Here is a 24,461-nt window from a genome sequence, read left to right as displayed (position 1 = left end):
TATCCTATTGGTGTAGTTATAGAAATCATCCAAGAGAGTCAAGTAGCATTGGCGTGTGCCTTTAATCTCAGCACTCGAGAGGCAAAGCCAGGCGGATCTCTGTGAGTTCAAGGACAGCCTGGTCTATATAGCGAGATCCAGGAACAGACACCAAAACTACACAGAGAAATACTGTCTTGAAAAACCAGAAGGGGGGGGGGAGAGAGACAGAGACAGAGAGAGAGACAGAGAGAGAGGAGAGAGAGAACCTGCAAGAAGAGCATGGAACAGCTAAAGTGGCACTGCACAGAAGGGGTTAAAAACAGACACAAACTAGCAGCCAGGCCCTTCAACAGTGATATATATGGAACAGTGCTCTCTCTTGGAGATTCAGTTTGTCTTGGAAAAGGAGTACTATGTACCCTGCTCAACTCACAATCCTATTGTAAACATTAAGTATGAACACACACACAACGCACACATGACTATTACTGAAATAGCCATGTGTACATCACAGAAGCACATGCTAGTTTTTGTATTTAAATGTCCTTTAAAGTAATTTTTATTTAAAAAATTACTGTAAATGTGTTCATCTTTTAAAAAGAAAGCAAAGACTTTTTCTCACTTGTTAGACATTATAGGGAAAAGATATAGATTAATATGTTTAACTGTAGATTTATGTCCTACAAATAAGTAGATAAACATTTACCAGAAGTATGCAAAAGTGGTATGTATATAGATATTAAAAACTATTTTTCATTTTATGAAAATCCCATCATTCCATGGCTGATTACAAGACAGAGTGTGAGAGGCAGTCAACGGGCAGTCTACACACTGGCCAGAATAAGTCTATCATGGGATTAATCCCTTAACAAGAAGCACAGCAATTTGTTTTTAATTTTTAAATTAAACTTTTTATTTTAAAAAGTTTCTTAATTAACTATTTTAGAATGCTTGAAAAACTAATTCCCCGGTAGTACATTAAATGCTGTCAAATGCGTTATAGTTTGTGGTGTGTTCCTATGCGGTTTGGGTTTTATCAAAATTACATCTGGGGAAATGAAATCCATTTGTCTACATTTAAAATTTCTCATCTCTACAACTCAATATTTTTCCTTGATGCATTCTAAATGCCCTAGTAGAAATTATTTTGAAAAGAAACCATTAAAGGTATGCTAATGACTCTGAATTGTGACAGATGCTGTGGAAACAAGCCTGTTGGCTGAGGCGCAGCACCATTAACTATCTATCATAAAGTACTCTGGACTTGCTCATTTATTACTGCTTTGTTGCTCAAGGGGGAGGAAAACAGCAAGAGTTTCTCTTTCTGAGGCAAAAATCATAAGCCACTCACTTATTCTAATGTCATGATCCCCACTGTTTATCTGCATGATAATTAGGGAAATCAGGAGTAGTGAAATATTATTTTAACGTGATTAGAATCAAACTATTCAAAAGACTAAGGTGGAAGCCCCACATGCTTCCTAACTGGTGGGTATCCATCATAAGATGCTGTTATGCAAAAGGAGTCCCAGCTTCCTGATTGAATTCTAATCCTGGATACAAACACTTACACATGCACACACATATAGTAAAGAAGACAAGGATTTTGAAATGTAATAGAAATATGACACTACTCTGAGAAACTTCCTTCTACAAACTGTCAAGAATATTTATTGATCACCTACCATTTCAATGGGGAACAAAAATTCAACCACTACGTTGAATTATGTGTCAAAATATGTGTCAAAAATATACATCAAAAGGGGCGGGGAGAGCACTAGGCACTAGGGAAATGGCTCAGTGGGTCAAGCGCTTGTTATACAAGCACAAAGAGATGAGTTTGGGTCCTCAGCACCCAAATAAAAATCCAGTTGTGGAGGCATATGCCTATAACCCAACACTAGGCATAAAATACAAACATAGATTACTGGACCTTGTTGACTGGTCAATCTAGCTGAACAGATAAGCTCCAGGTTCAACATCAGACTCTGTCTCAAAGTAATAGGGTGGGACCAATGAGTGGGTAAAATGCTTGCCATCATGCCTGACGACTTGAGTTTGACTACTAAAACCCCCAAAGTGGAGGAGAAAACCAACTCCTGAAAGTTGTCCTCTGACCTCACATGAATCACGGCAAGTACACATTCACACAAAATCATTTAAATTGAAAGTAAGTGGAGTGACTATATAAATATTTGCAGTTCATGAGCTGAAGAGGGCAAAAGCTAGGTGTCATGCCTAAGGCCACTACTCTTTAACATAAGATCAAACAAGAATTATGTATCCTTAAGAGAAAGGGACAAAGAACGAAAGTGAGGATATGATGAGCAATGACTGTTGTATAACATGCTTAATACACATTTTACATGGAGGAAGCTTGAAACCTTTTATGGACACCCAGTCCTTAGTCCCAGCAAATAGCCATGCTAGCCTAACACCAAAACTGTCCAGGCACCAGGCTGCCAAGAAGCATCAAGGGAAAAGTGGATGGGTGGCCTCTACTGTTATGCCCTCAGTTGTTTACATCAAGGAGAGGTATGTCCAGCCCCACCTTGTAGTCTACATTGATGCGTATGTATTTTTTAATAGCTTGAAAGGGGATTTTTACTTAGCAACCACCACCACCACCACCACCAGTGCTGCATATTGAGCCTAGAGCTTTGTGCACTCTGGGGACACACGCTTCCACTGAGCAACAACCCCAGCCTGCAAACAGATACTTCTGTGTTGTCTGGTCTGGTCTCGTCTGGTTCTTTTTGTCAGTATGCATTGAACCCAGGGGCCTTGTTCCTGTTGGGCAAATATTTTACAACTGAGCTACACCCCAATTGCTGACAAGGGACTAACGTTACTAGATAAACTTGAAACCATCACCCCAGAATCATACAACTCTCCCTTTGGTACCTGCATCTATAGTTGGAAGAGAGCACAAATCAAGTACAAGTTCACAGCTTTAAAAGTCACTACAGATTTTAGGAAAGTCAGTGAAGGGAAACAAAGCACAAAATTCAACAGAATACAATCCATCCAGGAAGGTAACAATAAGTCTAAAGGGTTTTAACCACGGAAGGAAAAGTACTCAAGCCAGCTCCAAATGGGTGGATAAGTGACTTGTTCACTTTCATAGCAAATACAATAAACTTAAGGCAGTTCAGGGTTTGCTGATCATAGGTATCTGATAAAAAGTATTACAATACCCAAGACTCAAAATCTGCAGTAACAATTTGCCAAAGGAGGCAAGTTATAGACTGCAGTAAAAACCAAGTGCTCATTACACACAAAAAGGCTTTAAATGTCCACCTTCTCAATAGCTATTTGCCCCTTGGCAATAAAGAAAAATGAGAATGGGAGGTGACAAGAAAAGACTGCATCTTTAGAAAGACCTTTGAGGTGCTCCAAAGAGGTCTCTTCTTATAGCTGTCTAGAAAGTCGAGAAGTCAGTGTACCCATTAGAAGCATGTGGTAGTAAACTCAGGATTACATTCAAGAGCTCACTTCATTTTCCCTACCACTGCCTACTCTGGCCACTGAATAGACTATTTAAAGGGCAAGTTCTTCGTTTATATATAGAAGGCCATGAACTAATGTCAGCTGGGCTCTTCATCACAGGATTTCCTTGATGACACTCCATAAAAAGAACCATAGGAAGTCCACACTACATAGCTTCTAGCAGCCTTCCTAAGTGATTTTAACCTTCTCCAATGTTATCATTTAATAGATTGCCAAGAGGCAGTCAGACTTAACGAAGACTAAAAACACTAAGCACAGCATACAGATACTGCGCCTGTCACCTGTCTACCTCTGAGGAGCGGTGTCCCTTGCACAGTGAGACTCCTGCATCCAGAACCACAGTTCCATTGCCTTCCACACTGTTCATGAGGGCTCTCCATGTCATGTTCTATGTCACAGAACAGACCTGACAGCCACTTAACCATAGCTACCCCAGAGAGTTTATTAATCACCGTTATCCCAAGATCTAGCCTAATAGGCCAATCAGAGAGCGTCACAGGTGCATGTCCCCAGCTCCTACTAACCATCTTTAATATGCTAGCTATCTCAGGGATCATAGGAGAGACCTACTCAACTTCTAGCTCTTATGGGAACAACAAAATTTTCTATCCAGTAAGCAATAAACAGTGTCTACTGAGTGTACTTTGGGTACTGAAATACAAATATAAACAACATTTGCCTTTTCTGCTTCTCACACCCCAGCAACAAACTCACTTTTTAAAGTAAGAAAGAACACATACTTGAGCAAACAAAAAGTAAAGGACGTGAGTAAGGCAACCATATTTTCTGGCTTGCCTGGAATATTCATGTTTCAGTGTCTATCTGTGGGAGCCCATTTTCAGGTTCCTCGTGGCTTTATCCAGCAGGTCCGCATAGAGAGGATGATTAGGACCACGGGTTTGAGTGCAGGTGTCTGAGATGGTCTGCACTTGGCTGTGCTGGGGGGAGGTCTTTTGCTCCACCCCTTGGCGTCTCTATAAAAACCCTGGGGCAGAGACAGTCAGGGCCGGTTGGAAAAGGTTCCAGGCCCTCTCGAGGCTATCCTTTATTTTCTATCTGTTTATCTCTGCAATATTCTCCAAAATATAAATCCTTCTATCTAATATTTCCTGCTGCTCACATGCAAGAAAACTCTGGAGAGCGGTGGGGTTGGTGGGTAAACGCCCCACATCTATCCTCATAATTGAGAACTTCTTCTTACCTTCTCACTCTGGATAACATATATAGTCAGTCACCTTAGCCATGTGAAAATTATGACCAGTGGCTTTTGGAAATACACTGAAGGCTGTGATCATTTTTGAATTAGGAAATCAGGAAGGCTTTTGGAAGAAGATATTTATACTATGCTTTGACCTGAAAGATGAAATTAAAAGGCGAGGACTAAGAATTGGAATGTGTATGCCAAGGGAAACATTCTGGCTGAAGGATCTGCTAGAGATAAAGTGTAAGAGAAGAAGGGCACACACGTCTTGTTCTGAAAACATTAACACCTGTCTTATATGGTATATGGCATTATGCACATAACCACTGAAAAACTCAGAAGGACTATGTTCCTCTTCTGCCCTGTGGCACAGCATCTGGCAGAAAGGGCATAAAACCTGAGTTAATAAGCACATGGATGAATTAGACAAAGCAACACTGTGTCACCCATGTCCTATGAAACAATTCTACTGTTTGAAAAGGAAGAGCATGGTCATGACACTAGAACATTTGGTTGGCTCTGAGTTTTATAAAACTGCCAGTGGTGGAACTCAAACCCTCCAGAGAAGGCTAGGGATCATCTAAACACAGTGAAAAGAGGCTGACAGATGAAGAGAGGTAGCAATGTCAACACTGGCCAGTTCTTAGAAGTCTACGCTGCTTCCAGCAGTGAAGCCCACTGTGGCCTGACTTTTACCACAGATCGTCTATACTACAACACTCTGATGCTTGCCCTAAGTTCTCCACCAACTCTTCTGGAATGGAGCTGTTCAGTGCACATCAAGCAGGCTTTTATCTCCAGACTAGAACAGAGGAAGTCATACAAATGGCAACTACAACTGGCAAAGAACCAGCAAAGGCCTTGTTCTACAAGGGCCTGTGGGCTAAGCCCAACAGAGTCAAGTGTCCCCATATTTTATCACTGCCCAGGTACATCACCATCAAGTTTAAGCTATGAAAGAGACTCTCCCTGAGGGGGTGGGGGTGGGGGGGGGTGTGCATCTTTAATCACAGCAGAGGCAGACAGATCTCTCTATGAGTTTGAGGTCAACTTAGTCTACATAGTGAGTGCCAGGACAGCCAGGACTATATAGAAAGGGGGGCCATACATCAATCGATTCTCCCCACTTTCCCAAACAGATAAACTCATGGTTGTGGACAAAGCAATCATCTCCACATCTGGCTGTCACTGGTGTGCCTATTTCTGTTGTCATAGTCTAGCTTTCTACATCATTCACAATGCAGGGTGAAAGTGTGTCTTAGTTTTTCATAAAGAAAGTACAGACCGTCAGAATTCATTAAATGTGTTTATTCAATTAAGACTATATTTTGTCCAGATGTTTGGTCAAATACCAGTCATAACTACAGCTATAAAGTTAGGACATTTTGCTTTTATTTTTGAGATTAACATCAAAATCAGTACACGTTGAGTAAAACACGTTATCTTCCATCCTGGATATGTGACTAGTAAAGAAAATATTATTTTACTTGTGATGGTTAATACATTGCCAATTTGCTAGTATCTGGAATAACCTAAGAGACAAGGCTCCAGGAACATCTGTGAGGGATTACTTGGATTCAACTTCAATTAAGGTGGGAAGGCCCACCACCCTAAAAGACGGCTGCACCATTCCCTGGACTTGAAAGCTGGGATATATAAAAAGGAGGAAGCTGTCCATGTGTACTCTCTGCTTCTTGCCATTGAATGTGATGTGACACTGCCTCACACTCCTGCCACAGTGACCTCCCAATCATGGCAGACTGAACCCTCACTTTCCCATTAAGTAGCTCCCGTCAGAGTACTTTATCACACCAATGAGCAAAGTAAACAGTTCAGCACAAGACATAATGCAAGCAGTCAGGTGGACTTTATTCAAGGGGGGTCATGGAGGTAGGGACATGGGGAGAGACTAGACTCATCTACAACTCCAACAAAGAAAATCATGGGCCACAAGGGGAGGGGAGAGGCCCCAACGTATAAAAAGTTACAAAGAAGGAAGATCAGGCACTTGCAGCTCCAGCTCTACAAGATCCAATGCCCTCTTCTAGCCTCCGCCAGCACACACATTTATGTGGTACTCAGAAGCATATTCACAAAAGTTTTAAAAATAAATAAATCTTTTGAAAACCCCACTGTCTTTCAATTCAATGTCAAATTGTTCAAAATCAAGTATGAAAACAAGTTCCCCAAATAATTATAAAGCATTCTTATATGTATAAAGTTGCAAAAAAATGGTCAAAAAATTAAATTAATTAAATACTCTGTTAACAATTTTTATTCCTTTAGGATAGGCCCAGTATCCCATTTTCTCTAATCCCTTCATTCTACTGGCATCAGTACTAAACACAGCATATACAATTCTATCTATAAAGTATAAGCTTTATTAGGGCAATGACTTTCTTAGTATATATATATCTGATTGTATCCCTAACACATAGATCACATTATCTAGCATATAGCAGGCCCTCAATAAATACTTATTGGCTTATTAAAAACATAAATGAAACACAGATGTGGAAATCATGACTCCAAAAAAAAAAATAAAATAAAATCAAGGAAAAACTATACTTAATTCTAAATCAATGGGCATTGATTACGATGAGCAAGCCATATTATAAGCTGTGAGCATTATTATAATTTCATATACCGATAATGTTGCTATAATCTACAATGAGATTTACAAATGAGTATTGTTCTCAGTAACCTTTGTCTAGAGAACAGAGAGGGGCTGGGGACATTTCCCTACTATCTCACTAATTACAACAGTGCCCGGGAAGAAAACTGCTGAGTAGTACAGGCCCTTTCCTCATCATTCAAAGGAGAATATGCTAGAAGGCACCAGTCTCTGTAACTAGACAGTTAAGGGGTTAATCTTTGCCTGGCCACCTAAGCCTCTCATGTGTGAAGGCAGAAGACAGCAGAGCAATAAGAGAACAGAGGTGTTTCATACAAAACACACACACACACACACACACACACACACACACCCCTACAGTTCTGGGTTGAGGGGTCAGTGTCAGGGGTTGCTCCAGGCAATACGAGACTGAATTTGCAGGTTAGAAGAGTTTGTTGGCAGTGCTATATCCCCAGGCCCACAGTTTGGTTTTAGTGCTATCAATTCCAAATGCCCTGTTTGTCTGGGCACCTAGGAAGGGGCTGCCCACCTTCACTTGAAGGCAGCCAAACATGTAGAAAGCTCACTGGCTTCCTTGCTCTCTGGCCAGCAATCCTTCAGAACTACCTGCAAACCACAAGGAAAAAGAATAAGCTTCCTTCCCACCCACCTCAGGACAGGGAACCTAAACATTTGGCTTCTGTTCCTAGCTATCACTTTATTCCTGGGAGCCATAGGCTTCTCTCACGAATGAAAGAAGGGTTTTAGGAAGGACGACCCCAATATTATCTTCAAGCTTTAGTAAGAAGTGTGATGATGTGAAATGCTTTGCTGCTATTCCATCCATGACTGGCTGGAGTGTCAGGAGCCAGGGGCCTAAGACACCAGGTCCTGGGCAAAACCCAAATGGCTTTACTACTCTGATATGATGAGGCTTTCCAAATTCTGAGCATCTGAGCACAGGTATCTTCTTCCTTTAATGAAGTTCTGAGGAAGAAAACCCCACATGGCACACAGCTTGGAGGTTGTTCTTGGGAACAACATCAGACCACCTAACAAAAGACCTTGTGTCTAATGACTTTAGGTGAACTCAGTGTTGCACACTTAAATATCTCTCTCTCTCTCTCTCTCTCTCTCTCTCTCTCTCTCTCTCTCTCTCTCTCTCTCTCACACACACACACACACACACACACACACACACACACACACACACACATCAAAGAACAACTTCCAGGAGAGGGTTCTCTCTTGTCACTTCGTAAGATTCAGGAATTAACCTGGAGTCATCAGACATACATTCAAGTACTGACCCATCTTGCAGGTCCCAATACTACACACTTACAAGGCTAGTTTATCAACAAGCAAATGAATTTGCAGAGACCTACAAATCAACTAAAAACCCCTATGATGACTTAAAATAAGATGCATATCTATCAAAAAGAAGAAAACAATGGGAACTCCGGCCAAGACATGATCTTTTCTCCAGATCATGTTTTAAGTGAAAAGGGGGTCATCTGATCACCTTTATGACTGATGTGTGTTGACATGAGGGAAAGAGCAAGTACCTACAAGGACTGCACAGTTGTTACATGAGGGTGGGAGATACTACAACTTTTCTTATCTTTCTAAGTCACTTCTTCCTTTTTAGGTAGTAAATTTCCTATCTACTTAAGAGCTAATGTTGATGATATGTGTTTATTACACACAAGTATAAAAATCAATATTAGAAATCAGGAAAGGTAAAACGGGACCATTGTTGGGATAGGAAATAACAGGGTACAAGTAATATGATGGGGAAATGGCGAGAGGGAGGAGGCTCTTTCAGAAACAGGTCCCAGAGAACACTGAGCTGGAACTGACCTGAATGCTTCCACCCTGAGAACTAGCTTTCACAGTACAAGAAAGTGCCATGCAAGCTTCCAAAGGAAGAAGATAATGAATAGTCCTACCCACCTATGATGCCGATGACCACATCAAAGGCCAACAGTGCACAGTAGTGGCATGCCTACCTTGGCAGTAACCCACAGCTCTCTAACTAGACTTAAGACCAGCTCACCAAGAGGAAAATCAAGCCCAGTGCTGCAAAACTACCCAGTGCTAGTGAAGTTATGGATATAGGAGAGCCTACAACTACTACTTTACTAAACCAGCATAAGCCCTAACAACAATCAAACATTTGTCCTTATACCCACAGATAAGCGTAGTTCTCACTCCTCAGTAAGGAAACTTCTCTTTCCAACAGATAGAGACCTTTACAGAAAACCACAATCAATCCAAAATGTAGTTGTGGAGCCCAGTCCCAATGGCTGTCTATAAAACACTCCCACACCTAAGGCTCAGGGAACATTGCAGAAGAGGGTGGAATGATTACGAGCCAAAAGATGAGGAGTTTGCTATGAAATTGTGTCTCCTAGGAGTGTCGGAAGCTATACCCATCAAGTCTCATCAACATGTCTGCCCAGACATAACCTGAACAAGGACGACACCGATAGACATGGCAAAATGGACAGGGAAAAGCACAAGAGCCTCAACCCTAAGAAGAAAAGCAGGCAACTAAGGACTGCTGAGAGTGGGAGAAACAGTACTCCCCAGAGAAGAGCAGACCAATTGGTTATCTAATACCAAACAGTCAGCTCTGAAAATATACATGAAGTAACATTATATAGACTGAGCAGGTTATATTTAGGAATACTTATGCCTATCTGCATGAAATAACATTGAAAAAAGAGGCCATGAATTTGAAAGAAATCAGAGGGGAGGAAAGGGAGAAATGTTGTAATTATATTATCTCAAAAATAAAAAAAAAATAAATATTTCAGAGACTTGAGAGGCATGATGTAATTGAAAAGTATGAGAGAAACTTTTGAGGAAAAACCCCAGGATCTCACACAAAGCATTCTATTTGTGCAGATACATAGATATATTGAAGTGGTCTGATTTTTAACCTGGTAAGCATCACACTGTAAATACATTTCATGACTACATTAAAGAGTGTACAATGATTGCCCCTACTCTTTCTTGTGACAGAATTCCAATCAACTGCAAGCAATTCTTGACTCTGGATCACTCTGTATGGTTTGAGCTTTACAATAAGAAAATAATCTCTTATTTCTCAATAATTGATACATAAGCATTTTTATGATAGTCCACAAGTCCTAAATAATGGCTAGGAGTGAGTTTAGTTGGTGAAATGCTTTTTGAGGCCCGGCATCCAAATCCCTGTAGTGCATAAATAAGGTGTAGTAGGATTACCTCAGGAGCTTCAAATAAAAATATCCTGTATCCCAAGAGAAACTTTAGGTCTCATAACATACTCACAATGACAAAGTGGCATTTGAAAAACCAAGAAAGGAGGCATGCCCTCTCCCTCAAATACTGCCTAGTAATATTTTACCCAAACAATATGGATATATCAGTAGTGATCTTATTAAATACTCCTGTGCATTCCTCACATTTATTCTATCCAAAACAAAAGGACCTAAAAGCTTCACACCAAATGGGGAAGAGGGCAAGGTCATGGCCAATCAATAAAAATGTCTTCTGGACGAGACATAATACTACAGCATGTCAAATCACACCTTGTCTCCACGTGTAAGGAAAAGGAGCTCTAGTTCTCCAATCAAGCTCTAACAATATGCTGTAAGTGTTCTCAGTCTGCTGTGAACCCTGAAAGAGCATTCCATTAATACACCATGGTCCGTCCTGGCTTCAATGATGAGGCCTTTTGTATAGCTTTTGGTGACAGACTTTAATAGAAATGCATGGATGGATTTACAACTGGCGTGGATCAATTTCTAGTTATTTTACAATTATTGATTAGAGAGTCTCAAATAGCTTTGCCACTTGCCAGACAAAAAGCTACCCCCCTCCCTCATAAATCTTGGGAAAAGCCAAAGAAACACGAAAACTGATATCTTCTGGAAACATAGCATGCCAAGACAAGATTATAACCAACACAAAGCTGAGAGTCAAGAACAAGCCTGAGAAACGTGCCCTACTGGTAAGTAATCGCTCTCCCGCGCAGCGACCACCAACTGCAATTGATGGAGCTTTGTTTCCATTCAAATAAAAATGTCTGTCACGGAGAACATATTTTAATTAACCACATGCATTTGTGCCATGTCATCTACAAGGACAAAACATGACGACTTCAAAAGTCTGCTCTTGTCGTGTCACTCTATGGGCCCGGTACACATGTCCCCAGGTTTACCATGTATGGCTCTCCCCCAAGAGAGAAGAGAGGTGGGGAAGCAACATTATAACACACATGCCAAGCATATGTACTACTATAGCTGTGTCTAAGAAATGGTGGCATACAAGATGGAGACACAGCTAAATATGCTGCATTCTAAACGATGGTATTTGGAACTTGTTCTTTTTGATGCCTTCAAGGTTGGAACTGATCCAGTCTCTTTTTAATATACTGAGTTCCATAAGGAGATTAAAAAAAATTATAAGTTTGAAACACCAATATATCCTGTTACCCATGCATGACAGGGAATGACAAGAAACATTCTAAAGATGCCACTGTCCATATGCTGCAAATACAAAATGGGCAAGCGAGAGCTAGAAAAGGAAACAGATGTCAGTAATGGGTAAGAAAGGCGATACAATGGTCAAATGAAACTTAGCAAATAATTTTTAGTGATCTTAATAAATGAAAAAGAAAAGTTTTGAAAAGATGAATCATAGAGTTTAGAGGTAGCAAAAGGGTTAATCGGCCATAAAACAGAAATTTAATTTTACAATTTATTTTTTCCTCCATGGGTCTTTATTTTCCATCTACCTTTATCAGGGTATAATTGACAAATAACATGTGTGTGTGTGTGTGTGTGTGTGTGTGTGTGTATACTTTTAGTGAACAACATGATGTTTTGACATATGTATGGAGTGTAAGCTGATTATCCCAATCACATTAATTAGCAGGTCTGTCACCTTATATAGTTGCCTTCTTACATATTAAGCATGCATGTTAACATGTTACATATTAAGCATATGTTATTACAGTAAGTACGGTCTATGCTGTACATCAGATCCACAGAACTAATTTATGGAATAACTTCAAGTGTGTACCCTTTGACCAACATCATGCTATCTTCCTAACCCCAGACTCTGGTAATGACCAACCGCTACTTCTGAGTTCAATGCTGTGAAGTGACTTATGTAATTGTCATTGTCTGTGTTTGGCCGACATCACTTGGTATAATTCCTTTCACACTCCTCATATTGTGGATTACATCACTTTCAGGACCCCATGCTGCTGCAAACTTAGGGCATGTAGCAGCCATTTAAAGGTTTATGTAGACCAATTACTGTTCACATCTTTAAATGTCTATTTTTTCCTTAAAATACCTATTACTTTGCTAACAACGCTCTGAAAGCTCATTCTAAGCAAACAAACATTAGCCAAAAGACTGCATCCTTTTCTCTCCAAGAAAGGGAACACTAAGCCTGACCCTTTCTGCACAGTGGCTAGCATTTCAACTAATCAGAATAAGTTTTCAATGACAAAAATCCAATTTAACCAAGAAAATAAAAGCTTTCAACTTTAACTATTTTTCTTATTTTTGAAATGGGCTTTTTTAATAACTAAAGAAAATTAAAATAGATGTGACTGCTGGAACTGGTAGCCTATTCATGAAATGAAATTACTTTAGGAAAAGCCAATTTATAAATATGTAGAATTCTGAATTCTCAAAGAACCTCTGTATTTATGTATTTATTCATCAAGGTAACAGACTTGAAAGAAGTACATTAAAGACTCTGTCCTCATTTTAAGCAGACGGAAACAAAGGGCATAAAGGAAAGGAAGCAATTTGCCTAAAATTACATGGAGCAGAACCTGGAAGGGAGGGACAGAGAGGAGGCTATTTCAGATGAAATTACTACTCAAAACCTCTGTAGAAAAGTAAGAATGGAGTTCACTTTCTAATAGCGTTTAATGATATAACGTGGATGCCCGCAATAGCATTTTTGGTTTACAAAAAGAAAATTCCCAAAGCATTTATTTTGCCTCAACTTGCAGTCAATATAAAGTATGAAGCTGTGTGTTGACATGAGACCTTCACACCTCTCTCTCTGCTCATCCTTTCTTCTAAAACTCTGTGGATGACAACAGGAACTCATGGGCCAGCGCTGACAAAGGATCATCTTAGTCATATTATCTGCAAATTATGTTTAAAATGAAATCTGGGGGCATGTTGAGCAGATGCAATTTGTGAACTTAGAATATACACCCTTAATGAGGAGGTGCAACTGTGATACCGTTAAAAGAAACAAAAACCCAGAATCTGGACTAAGGATTAAAATTGTTCAATATCTTTACTCTGTGCAACTGTACTTGGTTACAGAAGAAGCACATACTAAATTTTAAGAAGGAAAACAAAAGAATATGATTGTGAAACTCATGCAAGATCATTCACTGTACATGTTTATGAACAATGTATGGTATGTCACAACCACTATATGTTATATACACAATATATAAAAATGGATTTGTATGAGTAGTTTATATATATACTATAAAATTATATAGAGATATAAAATTAGGTACAAAGAAAGAATGAGAAAGGATTAAAAACAGATGAATCTAAGTTGAACTTGCTGTACTATTATCACAGAATTAGTGTAAGAAATTATCACAAGGAAGAAGTTAAAAAATGAATTTTAAATCTGTCATTCCATGTGTGATTTTGTCTGTACTGGGAGTGGCAATGTTTTAAACTTTTTAAATGGTTTAGTCAGACTTTGACACACATGTACACATGCATGCCCAGATGCTGAGACCAGGTCAACCACAGGTGTTGGTCTTCAAGAGCTTTCCACCTTGTGGTCGGAGACAACATCTCTCCTTGGGAACTAGAGCTCGACCTTTTAGGTTTGGTCTTTTATGTGAGTGGTGGGCATTGAAATCAGGTCCTTGTGTGTGCACAGGTATCTCCCCAACCCCAGAACTATTATTTCTTACATGGCATTTACTTTTACCACATTAAGAAATATTCATGACATATTACATACACGTTATCTAGCAATGTATATCCTCAGCTTTTCATTTCTAAAATAGAGTTTCATATTGGAAAACTACATTAATGATTCTATAAATACATTCTTACTTTGTTTTTCACCTCTTCTCAAATTAACTAATCTCCCAAACAGTCAATGGCATCATTTTTCAAACTCTCAGAGTTTCAGTTTATAAGACAAACAAACCTATGGCATAGTTCTAAAATTTTTCATAAAATCCAATTCTTAAACCCTCACAAAATTAATAGAATCCATCCTATAAGAAAAGTACACACTGCTAATACATATAATTACTTTTCAAAATAATCTACTATGGTAACAGTACTTTATTTTCCTAAATAAACTGTCACCAAAAAAAAAAAAAAGAAGAAAAGGATTCATCTTTCCTCTCCTACAAAGATTTTATACTATAGATAACAACAACAACAAACAGTTTGCTCCTTTATACATGTATTCTGAAGAAATGGGGACCAGACAAACCAGGTCCCTTGTATATGTATCAACTTCTCCTGAAGCACGGCATGCAACACCAAGATTTTTAGTTAAGAAAAAATTTTAAATGACTATAAAAATAAACAGAGCACTTAAACACTTCCTATAAATGAAAAAGATTCACATAAGATAACTATTTTTAATACTAACATTTACAGCATTTACAGATTTCTATCTATTGTGTACAGCTCAATGCCTCAATGTCACACAGGCTATCCTGAGTTCCAGTTAGTGCAATGGTTCTGAATACACTCCTCCAAGAGGAGACAACACTCCAACTGGCCAAGAGGTTAAGGCCATCTGCCTTCTACTCCAAGTAAGCCTCAGTGCCGTATTTTAATACTTCCTGTACACGAGCATCAACACATTACCTTTAGTTACACATTTTATTATGCCTTCAATAGTAATCCCTGCTTTGATTGTGTGCCTGTTCAATAATTCTATCCTTCTAATATAAAGAATCAATTCCACTAGAAGTTAAAATAATAATTAACTAAAATTAATTAATTATTGAAACGGTACCCAAAATAAAAGCAAGGAGGCCCTAGAGATCTGAGTTGTGTAACTTTTTGGTTCACAGTTTCTTTGAACATTTTCTTGATCATCAACAGGTATGATGCATAACCTCCCACAAAATATACCAAGTGAGATACTAGATTTCAAAGTTTCTGTTAAATGATAGGCAACAAAAACAAACTCCAATTGTTTGGGCTGTGATTTTGGCCAGGAATAACATGTGAGTGGTCTACAGTACTAACTAGATTTACAGCAGGGATCCCAGAAGATCAGCAGACTGCTCCAGTGAGTCAAGTATGCATCTGAAGGAAAGGTATTTAAAGTTAAAATCCCATGAGGCTTAAACTAGGTACACACAGTGAATGAAGAAATTCTGAACAGAAGATGTTTAAGTTTCTAAGCAAAAAAAATGTATATTGACAGGTCTTATAAACCTCCTCCAATAAAACTAGTCCATAACACTGTGATCTTTCTCATCAGGAAAATACCAAATATTACTCTGAAATTAATCTTGAAGTTGGTATGTAGAACAATCAAGATCTTTCAGGTACTGAGCATGGGACTTGATGGAAGCACCTGGCATAAAAGAATGGGGAAAAACTAGTCAGAAAACTCAAAAAAATGTTTAATCAACAAATTTCTGTGATAATGAAGACATCTCTTAAGTAATCATAAGTTATCGGTGCTGGCCTTTCCATTATCGTTTTTTGGAAAATAGCACGGTGCTGTCTGTGTAAATCATATTCTGCCTAGGGCTATGTAGCTTACCTCAAATTATTTCAGAATCATCTAAAAATGACTCATTTTTCTATTAAAATGATAAATGGGCTAAATGAGGTATGTAATAAATACTGCAGATCTGTAAACAGATTCCTGCTCTCCAGAGAACGAGGACTTACTTCATTGGGTAATTCTGCCCCTCAGTATTTTCAGGAGAAGTCATCCTTAAGTTATAGTTAGCAAAGAAAAGAGAAGAGTCACAATGGAAGAAAGTGGGGCATGTCTATAGGGTCACAAGGGAATACTGCAATACTGTTCTCTCTATAACCACAGAATAAATATGCCTATATACACATCAGCAGCGCATAGCTCAGATCATCAAGAACAAGGGAAGAGCATAGCTCAGTTCCATTTAGGATGCAGAAAAGAAAAGAGACAGAGCAGGAATGTTCGTTAACATCCATTATACAAATAGCTCTCATTGCACACGGACTATCACGGAGTCAGCAATAATGGATCCTCCCTCAGTAGGGTGAAAGCAGTTCACTAACAGTTGTGAGACTTGCTGTCAAGGCAAACTGGAAAGACTGCTGCTGAACACAGACCTGCTCAACCCAATGTGCAAAACCATTACTCAGGATCTGTAGGGATTTAACAGACTCGATTATGCTTATGTTAAACTTCCTATCTATTACAGGTTAAGGCAAACGGAGGGCCATAATTCTTGGCCTCTTCAAAAGGAAGTCAGATTATGGTGTCAGCTCAATAAAATTCCAAGACACTAATGACAGTTCATTTCCAACCGGGCCATGAAGCAAATATATTAACAATAAATGCCAAGTCATTATCAAGAGATGAAAGCATAGCCAGCCCTTTTGCTCCACAGTTACCTATGGATTTTTACTTGGTGCTCTCCATCTCTCACCTGGACACCTATAACAACCCAAGTGATAGGGTGTCAATAGATACCACTCAGCCTGAGTTGCCCTCAGCCAATGTTTTGCAAGCAACTTGATGAGTTTTCAAAACAGCATTTAAAATGAAAATATGACAGTACATTCTAAGAAGTGTCTGATTAACTGGCCCCGGCAACTTCAGTAGCATTATGCTCATCCTTGGTGACTTCTCTAACCACTTTGTCAACAAGATCACAGCAGTCTGAGTGAACAACAGTCATCTCTACACTGAGTTCAGTGGAAAGCTCCCCGGCCTTGACAGGGATGTAATCTCCTCTACTAAGAGGACATTTTGCCATGCTCCAACTCTAGACCTTCAATATCCAGCTCTTGACCCTCGATATCCAAACAACACAATATAATATTTTCCCTGAGGATATTTGGTAATAAGATTGTAGGTATTTTTGCCTACCTGGAAAAGTAGGGGATTCAACAATACGTATTTAAGAAATATATTCATCCGAATAAGCTTTAAGCATACAACGAAGGCCTGTATCTGTAACTGCAGTCTTACCCACTTTAGGGCACTTCATTCACATAAAGGGTAAGCTGGCAGGCTGAAACACACTCCTCATCTCACACAGTAATAGCAAAGAGACCTGGAGCTGCCTGCCACTCCACAGAACATTAGATCAACAATCTCTTCATAGGGTTATGCACATTCCAGCTGACAATTATAATGCTATCATAATACACTGGAAGCTGGACCACACATGCTAAGAACGAATATAAAAGAGGAAGCAGAATGTGAATGCTTTGTCTTGGAGACTGTGCTAGCCTACTCAACAGGAGGCAAAGGCACACAGCATGCCTCCACTCTCACCTTCAGGGGGGCTGCCCTTTGAAGTCCAGAGTCAGCTACTAACTGAGCAAGGCCTAGGAAGATAGGGACTTGCAGGTGGATTCCAGATCCTATTCTTACCAATAACCCTGAGGAAAATAGCTGTAACTTCAGCCTCAAATCCATCAAACAGAGGGCGGAAATTGTATATTTAAACAGTCCTCAAAAGCTCAAAATCATTAACTCCAGTTCTTGCAAGCAAAACAGACTAGACACTGTGCATATCCAAATAACTAGGGCAAGAAAACCAGTGCATGGCATGACCATGGGGAGAACTTGAAGGAGATAATAAAATGCCTAGATTACACCAAAAAGAAAAAAGAAATTAGGGGGATTTTTTTAATTATCTTTAAGTTCTCCATAACAGAACCCAGGATAACCAATGTTACCCTGAAACTTCATCTACCTGGCGAACCATAATGATATTAAGCATCCCAAGTAATCACTCTTGTTCATGTATTATTACACAGAACTCCGCAGTAAGAACTTGGCAGTGACTTCAGAATCCCAGCTTGGCTGCTTCACACACCTGAGGCAGACCCTGACTCACATCTGGGCAGCAGGGCTGTTCTCAGCTGCTTCTTTTAACTTACTCGTTTTCCTCCACACCCCCAAATCAGACCCTTTTTCTCTTTTACCATAAAATTTCAACTGCCAGTTTGAAGCACAAAGAAAACACAGAGCTGAAAAGCACACAGCACAAAATTAATCAATTCTTTTTGATTGCTTCACTGATGCATTTCAGACAAAAAGGAAACTGGGGATAAAAAGTGACATTTTTGTGAAAGTCACTTAAATTTGCAGAAATGAAATTTGTACATTCACCCAATCTACTTTTTGTGTTATTTTTCTAATAGTGTGAGGTTTAAACATTCAGAAAATATACAGTTCAAAGAAAAGGCCAAAAGATAAGAATGACTTTTGACCTCTCCCCTCACAAACATTACAATGAAGACTGAGGAAGATCAACCAGACCTGCTTTGCCTTCACATCTGCAATTAACAGAACCTTATACACAGGACATGTTGAATAAAAATGTATGGTGGAGATGAATGCAGAAAAAGACTACAATACTTTCAACGAACTGAACAGAATGCTATCTAATGCCCAGACCCTCCCTAACTCTTCAGTGAAGTTATACTGCACAGTGTACACTTGACCCTGGACACTTCTTATGATTAAATATTTTGGTTTTTTTTTTTCTTAATGATAGAGTTGTTGACACTAGAAATGTTATGGTCTTTTATTGAATAGTGTTTATTTATTTATTCATTGAGAGAGAGAGAGAGAGAGAGAGAGAGAGAGAGAGAGAGAGAGAGAGAGAGAGAGAGAGAGAATGAATATATAAGCACACGTGTAGAGGTCAGAGGACAACTTGTAGGAAACCGTTTTCTTCTCCCACATCCGGGTTTCAGGGATCAAACTCACATTGTCAGGTCTTCTGAAGCATCCTTACTCGCTGTCATAACTAACAGTCCTAAAGTTAGTCTTGACGTTTCTCTTAATTCTTCCAACATAAATGCCCAGGAAAACTATTTCCCAAATATTTCTTCCATCTCTTTACAATGCTTCCCCGTGAGCAATGCTCTAGCATCACCTGCTCTCTGCTGCACGAATGGAGAACCTTCTTCTGGATTCTATGCATCCAGCCATGTCACCTCTAGTCTGTCCTTTGACATCACTGAGTCAGGAAAACAAGTTTCTAATCACTCCACTGCCCTGCTCCAAATTTTCCTATGTATGCAGTCCAGTGTTCCGAACGGGCACACATGTCCTCCACAACCTCAGCTCTGCTGCCTACTGCAGCCTCATCCCACCACTCTTCTTGTTCTGTGCTTCTGCCGCAGCGACACTTGGTTGTGACCCCTGTCCTCATGCACCTATGCTGGTACCTACAATACAGAACACTAAACAACCTCTCCTCCTCAATCTGCAGGGGAACTCCTAAACAGGCTTTGGGATTCAGCTCCGGCTCCCTGCCCTAGAAACTTCCCTTCCTTTCCTCTTACTTCTGGGACTTTAGCACTTTCAATAATTCAGTCAACAACATCAACTTCTTACTGTCTGCTGGGCCTTGTCATAAACAGGCACTTAAGCAGCTGTTAAATGAATGTAGATCCAGTAGTGGGTTACAAAGAAGGCAAGATCCCTCCAACCTCAAAAGTAGAAATTCTCACAGCACTATAAGTAGCATGAATTGATAAAATATATCAAATTTAAAGGGTTGATTTTAAACAGATATCTGTCTTCACAAAATATGTATTTTCTCAAATGCAGAAACTGTATTTCACACACACAAACACACACACACACACACACACACACACACACACACACACGGCACAAGCATGTCATGAAAGCAGAGGAGGGACTATTTGATGTGAAGAAACCAAGAAGCAAGCAGAAGAGAAAAAATGGGGGTCCCAGGGAGAGAAAAAATGAGCAAAGTACAGTGAGAGGTATGAAAGAAGATGTCATAATCAAATCCAGGATTTGTTTGATGACTAAACATTTATAAAAACAGAAAACGCTGAAGGAGAAAACTAATAAATGGAAACAGGAAACTAGAGCCTCTATGGCCTCCTCACTCAGCATGACTTCCTTAAGAAGAGGCCTTTTCTTTCTCATTTACACATCCTCAGACCTACCAGAGTATAATTTCCATAAAGGAAACATTCAATAAAACACCTGTTGTAGGGGTGAAGGAGGTGTGTCACATTTTGGGGCAGGGGGTCCAGGATACTTAAGTAAATGCTTTTCTATAAATAAATTAAAGTTTACTTTAAATTTCAGATCTTTTTAAAAAGAAAATACTGAACAGCTCTGTGGTGAATAAGAAATGACTAACATTAAGCCAACATAGTTTAGTAAGACAGAAAAAAGACCAAATCACTATTTTTAATTGGCATTTTTAGAAAGAAATCAAATATAATTGCAAAGTCAAATATCAGCCTAGTATTCTTTAATTTCAAAAGAAATTCTAATGGCACAGCAAATATGAGATTATGAATGCAAGATCTTAAAGATACCAAAATGTCAAGCTGCATTAACCTTGTGTGTGGCTTGGTTCTACCCTTCCACTAATCTCCCTTCATCACAGGGCCCTTAACTGCTCCTAAGGAGGATATACAATCAGTGTGATCTCACTGTCATTTCAAGTCGCAGTCACCAATGAGTGGCCTCTCCCAACTGTCTGGATAAAATCTGATTAAAATTCTGGTACCAGTCACACAGGATAGAGAGGGGATGATAGATTCTTTCTAGACTAGGCTTCAGAGTTTCGAAGCCCAGTCAAAACAAGGCTTCCAAAGGGGAAACTCCTGATTGGAACCTATTTTAAAGATTTCAGCAACCAGACCATAATGACTCTGCTCTCAATGAGCTTCAACAAAATCAGCTGCTAGGGGAAGCCTAGCACTTACAACTAAAAAGACAGAGTCAGCATACACACACACACACACACACACACACACACACACACGCACGCACGCACGCACGCACACATGCACCCAGACATAAAAAATTCTACCTCTGACTTATGTGACAGATAGCAGTCAAAAGAGATCCACTAAAAGCACTGGAAAATTAACACTAGTTCACATGTATACAGTATATCTGAAACATGAGTGTCACATTTAGCTTAGGGTCTTCTCATCAGAAAGACAGACAGACAGACAGAGATAGAAAGATCCTTGAGGCTTCTGGTGAGCTAGCCTAGCTTCATTGGAGAGTTCCAGGCCAGTGAGAGACCCTGTTTCCAAAAAAGAAAAGTAGACAACACCTGAGGAACAAAACTCAAGGTTGATCTCTAGCTTCACATACAACCTTGCCCCCAAAACACACATACACAGACACAGATATTCACATAATCATACACATACATACATAAACCCACACAAGTTCATATACATACATATATACAGACATACATATACAAGTAATATTAAGTTATCTATGGATAGTGAAGTCTGATGTCAATTTTTAATGTATTTCTGGATTGATTTTCTGATCGTTACACAGTGAAAATGTATGTCTTCTACTGTAACACCAATAATGGAGAAGTGCAGCAGACACATCAGGAATTACCCAGCAGCAGTTAATGTTAAAGCCACAACACCACTCCAACGTCTGTGATCATTTGAGACAGGGAAAGACCCTCTGAGCAAGCATCACCCACTGTATCAATCCTATTTATTCCCTAAGTGCTCTGAAACTCTATTTGGCCAACACTGTGATGAATGGTGAGATGCAGCAGTTGTGAGTACTGTTATTGGCCATCTATACTACACAACCCCACAATCAGTAAGAAAGCGCTACAAACAGAACATATATTTCACTATCTACACACCAGTAGTTAAATAAGTGAAAATAGGCAATAGGCAAGGTTATTGAGACAAACAGAAAAGGATGAACATACTGTTCTATCCAAACCATGGCACACAACATGAGCTGCCTCTAGGTTGTACAAGATCCTTCCATGCTTTCACGGTTCTTGTGAAATCGTTCTTATACTGCCTTGTCATTTGTATGTGATGAGTCTTTTGAATCGTTAAATCTTAAACTAGTGAACAAGATGGTATGTCCAAATTCAGGCCAAGAGCCATTGAGAGAGAGTGTTCTGGGGATAAGGTGCAAAGGAGCAAAAAGGGGGACAAAAAAAATGCCCACCAGAAATACCTCAGGTACCTTCCTAAAATAAGAGCAAAATTAACCCTGTTCCCTCCTCCATCCTGAGTCTCCAGACTGTGAGAAGGCACTGTGAATGAAAATGACCCCTCAACTAACTGGCCTGCCATTTTTTCCCACTTCCTCAAAACACACTTCTGCTTAGGCAGGCAGCAGATGGAATCAGAAACAAGCTGCTCGGGACTCTGTTTCTAATCCTAAAGCAACTACCCTTTAGGTTTACTGGTTTCCCTTCTGGTCCTCACATTGCCCGAGTGCCACTCAATGAGTGTGCACCATGTGCTGACAGTCAGCCCAGTGGCATTTCCCTCCTGGGCTACCACCTCCCTCCCCATGCAGCCTGGACCTCAGACTGGTCACAAAGAAATGGGTTTATAATCCGACTTCATTTTCAAATTCCTCTATTTGTACCTGGTCAGGGGTTCACTTATCAAAGACAGGGCTAAAAGGTAAAAAAGAAAAGACTTAGCAATTATTAGCAATTTGCTTATTTCACACAAAACTAGAAGAGAATTCTAAAGTTTCATGGACACGAAGAAATCTAAGATGACTCAGAGAGGAAATGCTACTCTGTTAATTTGATCAGACACACTGTATACATGGACTAACTTATCACACTGTACCCTTCCCTGTGTATAAGTATTAACATCAATCATTTAAAAAGAAAATCAAAGAACAAGATGTCAACTGTCCTAATATTAACAATTGTGTGGAGGAACTACAAAGCAGAGAGACAGACAGACAGACACTAGAGGAGAGAGCAGAGGTGGGCCTTTTCCTCATCAAAACCCTCCATGTAAGGCCTTGTGTTCAACCTCACTGGTTCCCCTATGTGTTCCAGCCAGGACCAAAGGCCTTGAGCAGTTTCATCTGCATTTCTGGGAAGAAACAGAGACTGAGAAGTCCAAGCTAGAGGTTCAAACCAGAAGAGGCCCAGTTTTATCTGACAGTGGAAACTATGTTTAATAAGTGGTAGGGATACAGAAGATACTATTCATCATGAGAAACTGTATTTCAGAAAAAAATGTTCTGTGATCTACAAATATATTTGCATACATAAAACACTTATGAAAATTTTAAATTATATATAAGAGACCTTGAGGAAAACACTATAGAGGAAAACAACACACCCCTGTGTAAACCATGGTCATGTCAGAGAAAGATGTACAGCGACTTTCAAATTTTCTGTTAATGGTCTTTTATTTTAAAGTACTTATACTGTCTTTAAATTAAAAATATTTTACTAAAGAAATTTCTGAAAAAATAAAAGAGGAAAAAAAAAAAAGAAATTTCTGGTTCTCTTTTAATAGACTGTTCTCCAAGGCCTTTCTGACTTTCCCCCTTTCTAAGTTGGCCCAGACAGTGACTAATAAAAGCTCAACTCACCTTCCTGGAGATTGCCCAGGTAGGCAATCTGGAAACTGCCCAGGAAGAGAAAGCGGCCAGGCTGCTGGCCCCAATGTTTCCCAGAGAATAAAAGTCAAGGGAGGAAAACAAACAAGCAACATTTTTCCAGGTGCAACCTGTGCATTGTGTATTGGTCCTGACTTCAACACTTCTACAGTTACTTCCCTTAATGTCCGGGATGGCCAACCGTACATCAGTTACTTGCAATATATGAAACTCAAGAAAGTTCTGGCCAGGGGAAATTACTGTTATCAACACTAAATGCTGGCACCAAGTGCTTAGCTTTGCCCAACCTCTAGGGCTGTCCTAGAGGGCAAGGCATCTCTAGTTAACCTGGAAGAGACTCACCAGATGCTTTGCCTTCGAGCGTTCCTCCTCACTGGATATCCTTTCCCGAAGGATAGCTCTGGTGAGCTGTTCATTGGCTGCGGCCCTCTCTCGTTCTAGGTCCCTGGCTTGCTTAAGGCTGAAAAGACAAGTAAAGGTAATAGTATTTTGATTTACATTATTTTA

At 39.6% G+C, this 24,461-nt stretch overlaps 1 protein-coding gene across 2 annotated transcripts in view; it reads right to left on the bottom strand.

Moving 5' to 3' along the window:
- Chchd3 (coiled-coil-helix-coiled-coil-helix domain containing 3) overlaps window positions 1-24,461 on the bottom strand; it is a 278,523-nt gene that overhangs the window by 150,904 nt on the left and 103,158 nt on the right. For both annotated transcript variants that reach the window (XM_028866156.2, XM_028866157.2), the window contains exon 4: window positions 24,297-24,414. In XM_028866156.2, the coding sequence (XP_028721989.1) occupies window positions 24,297-24,414 (118 nt within the window). The remainder of the gene's footprint in view (window positions 1-24,296; window positions 24,415-24,461) is intronic.

This window comes from Peromyscus leucopus, chromosome 3, assembly GCF_004664715.2.
Source record: "Peromyscus leucopus breed LL Stock chromosome 3, UCI_PerLeu_2.1, whole genome shotgun sequence".
In the NCBI taxonomy this organism is placed as follows: domain Eukaryota; kingdom Metazoa; phylum Chordata; class Mammalia; order Rodentia; family Cricetidae; genus Peromyscus; species Peromyscus leucopus.
This window is presented reverse-complemented; position numbering and strand designations above follow the sequence as displayed.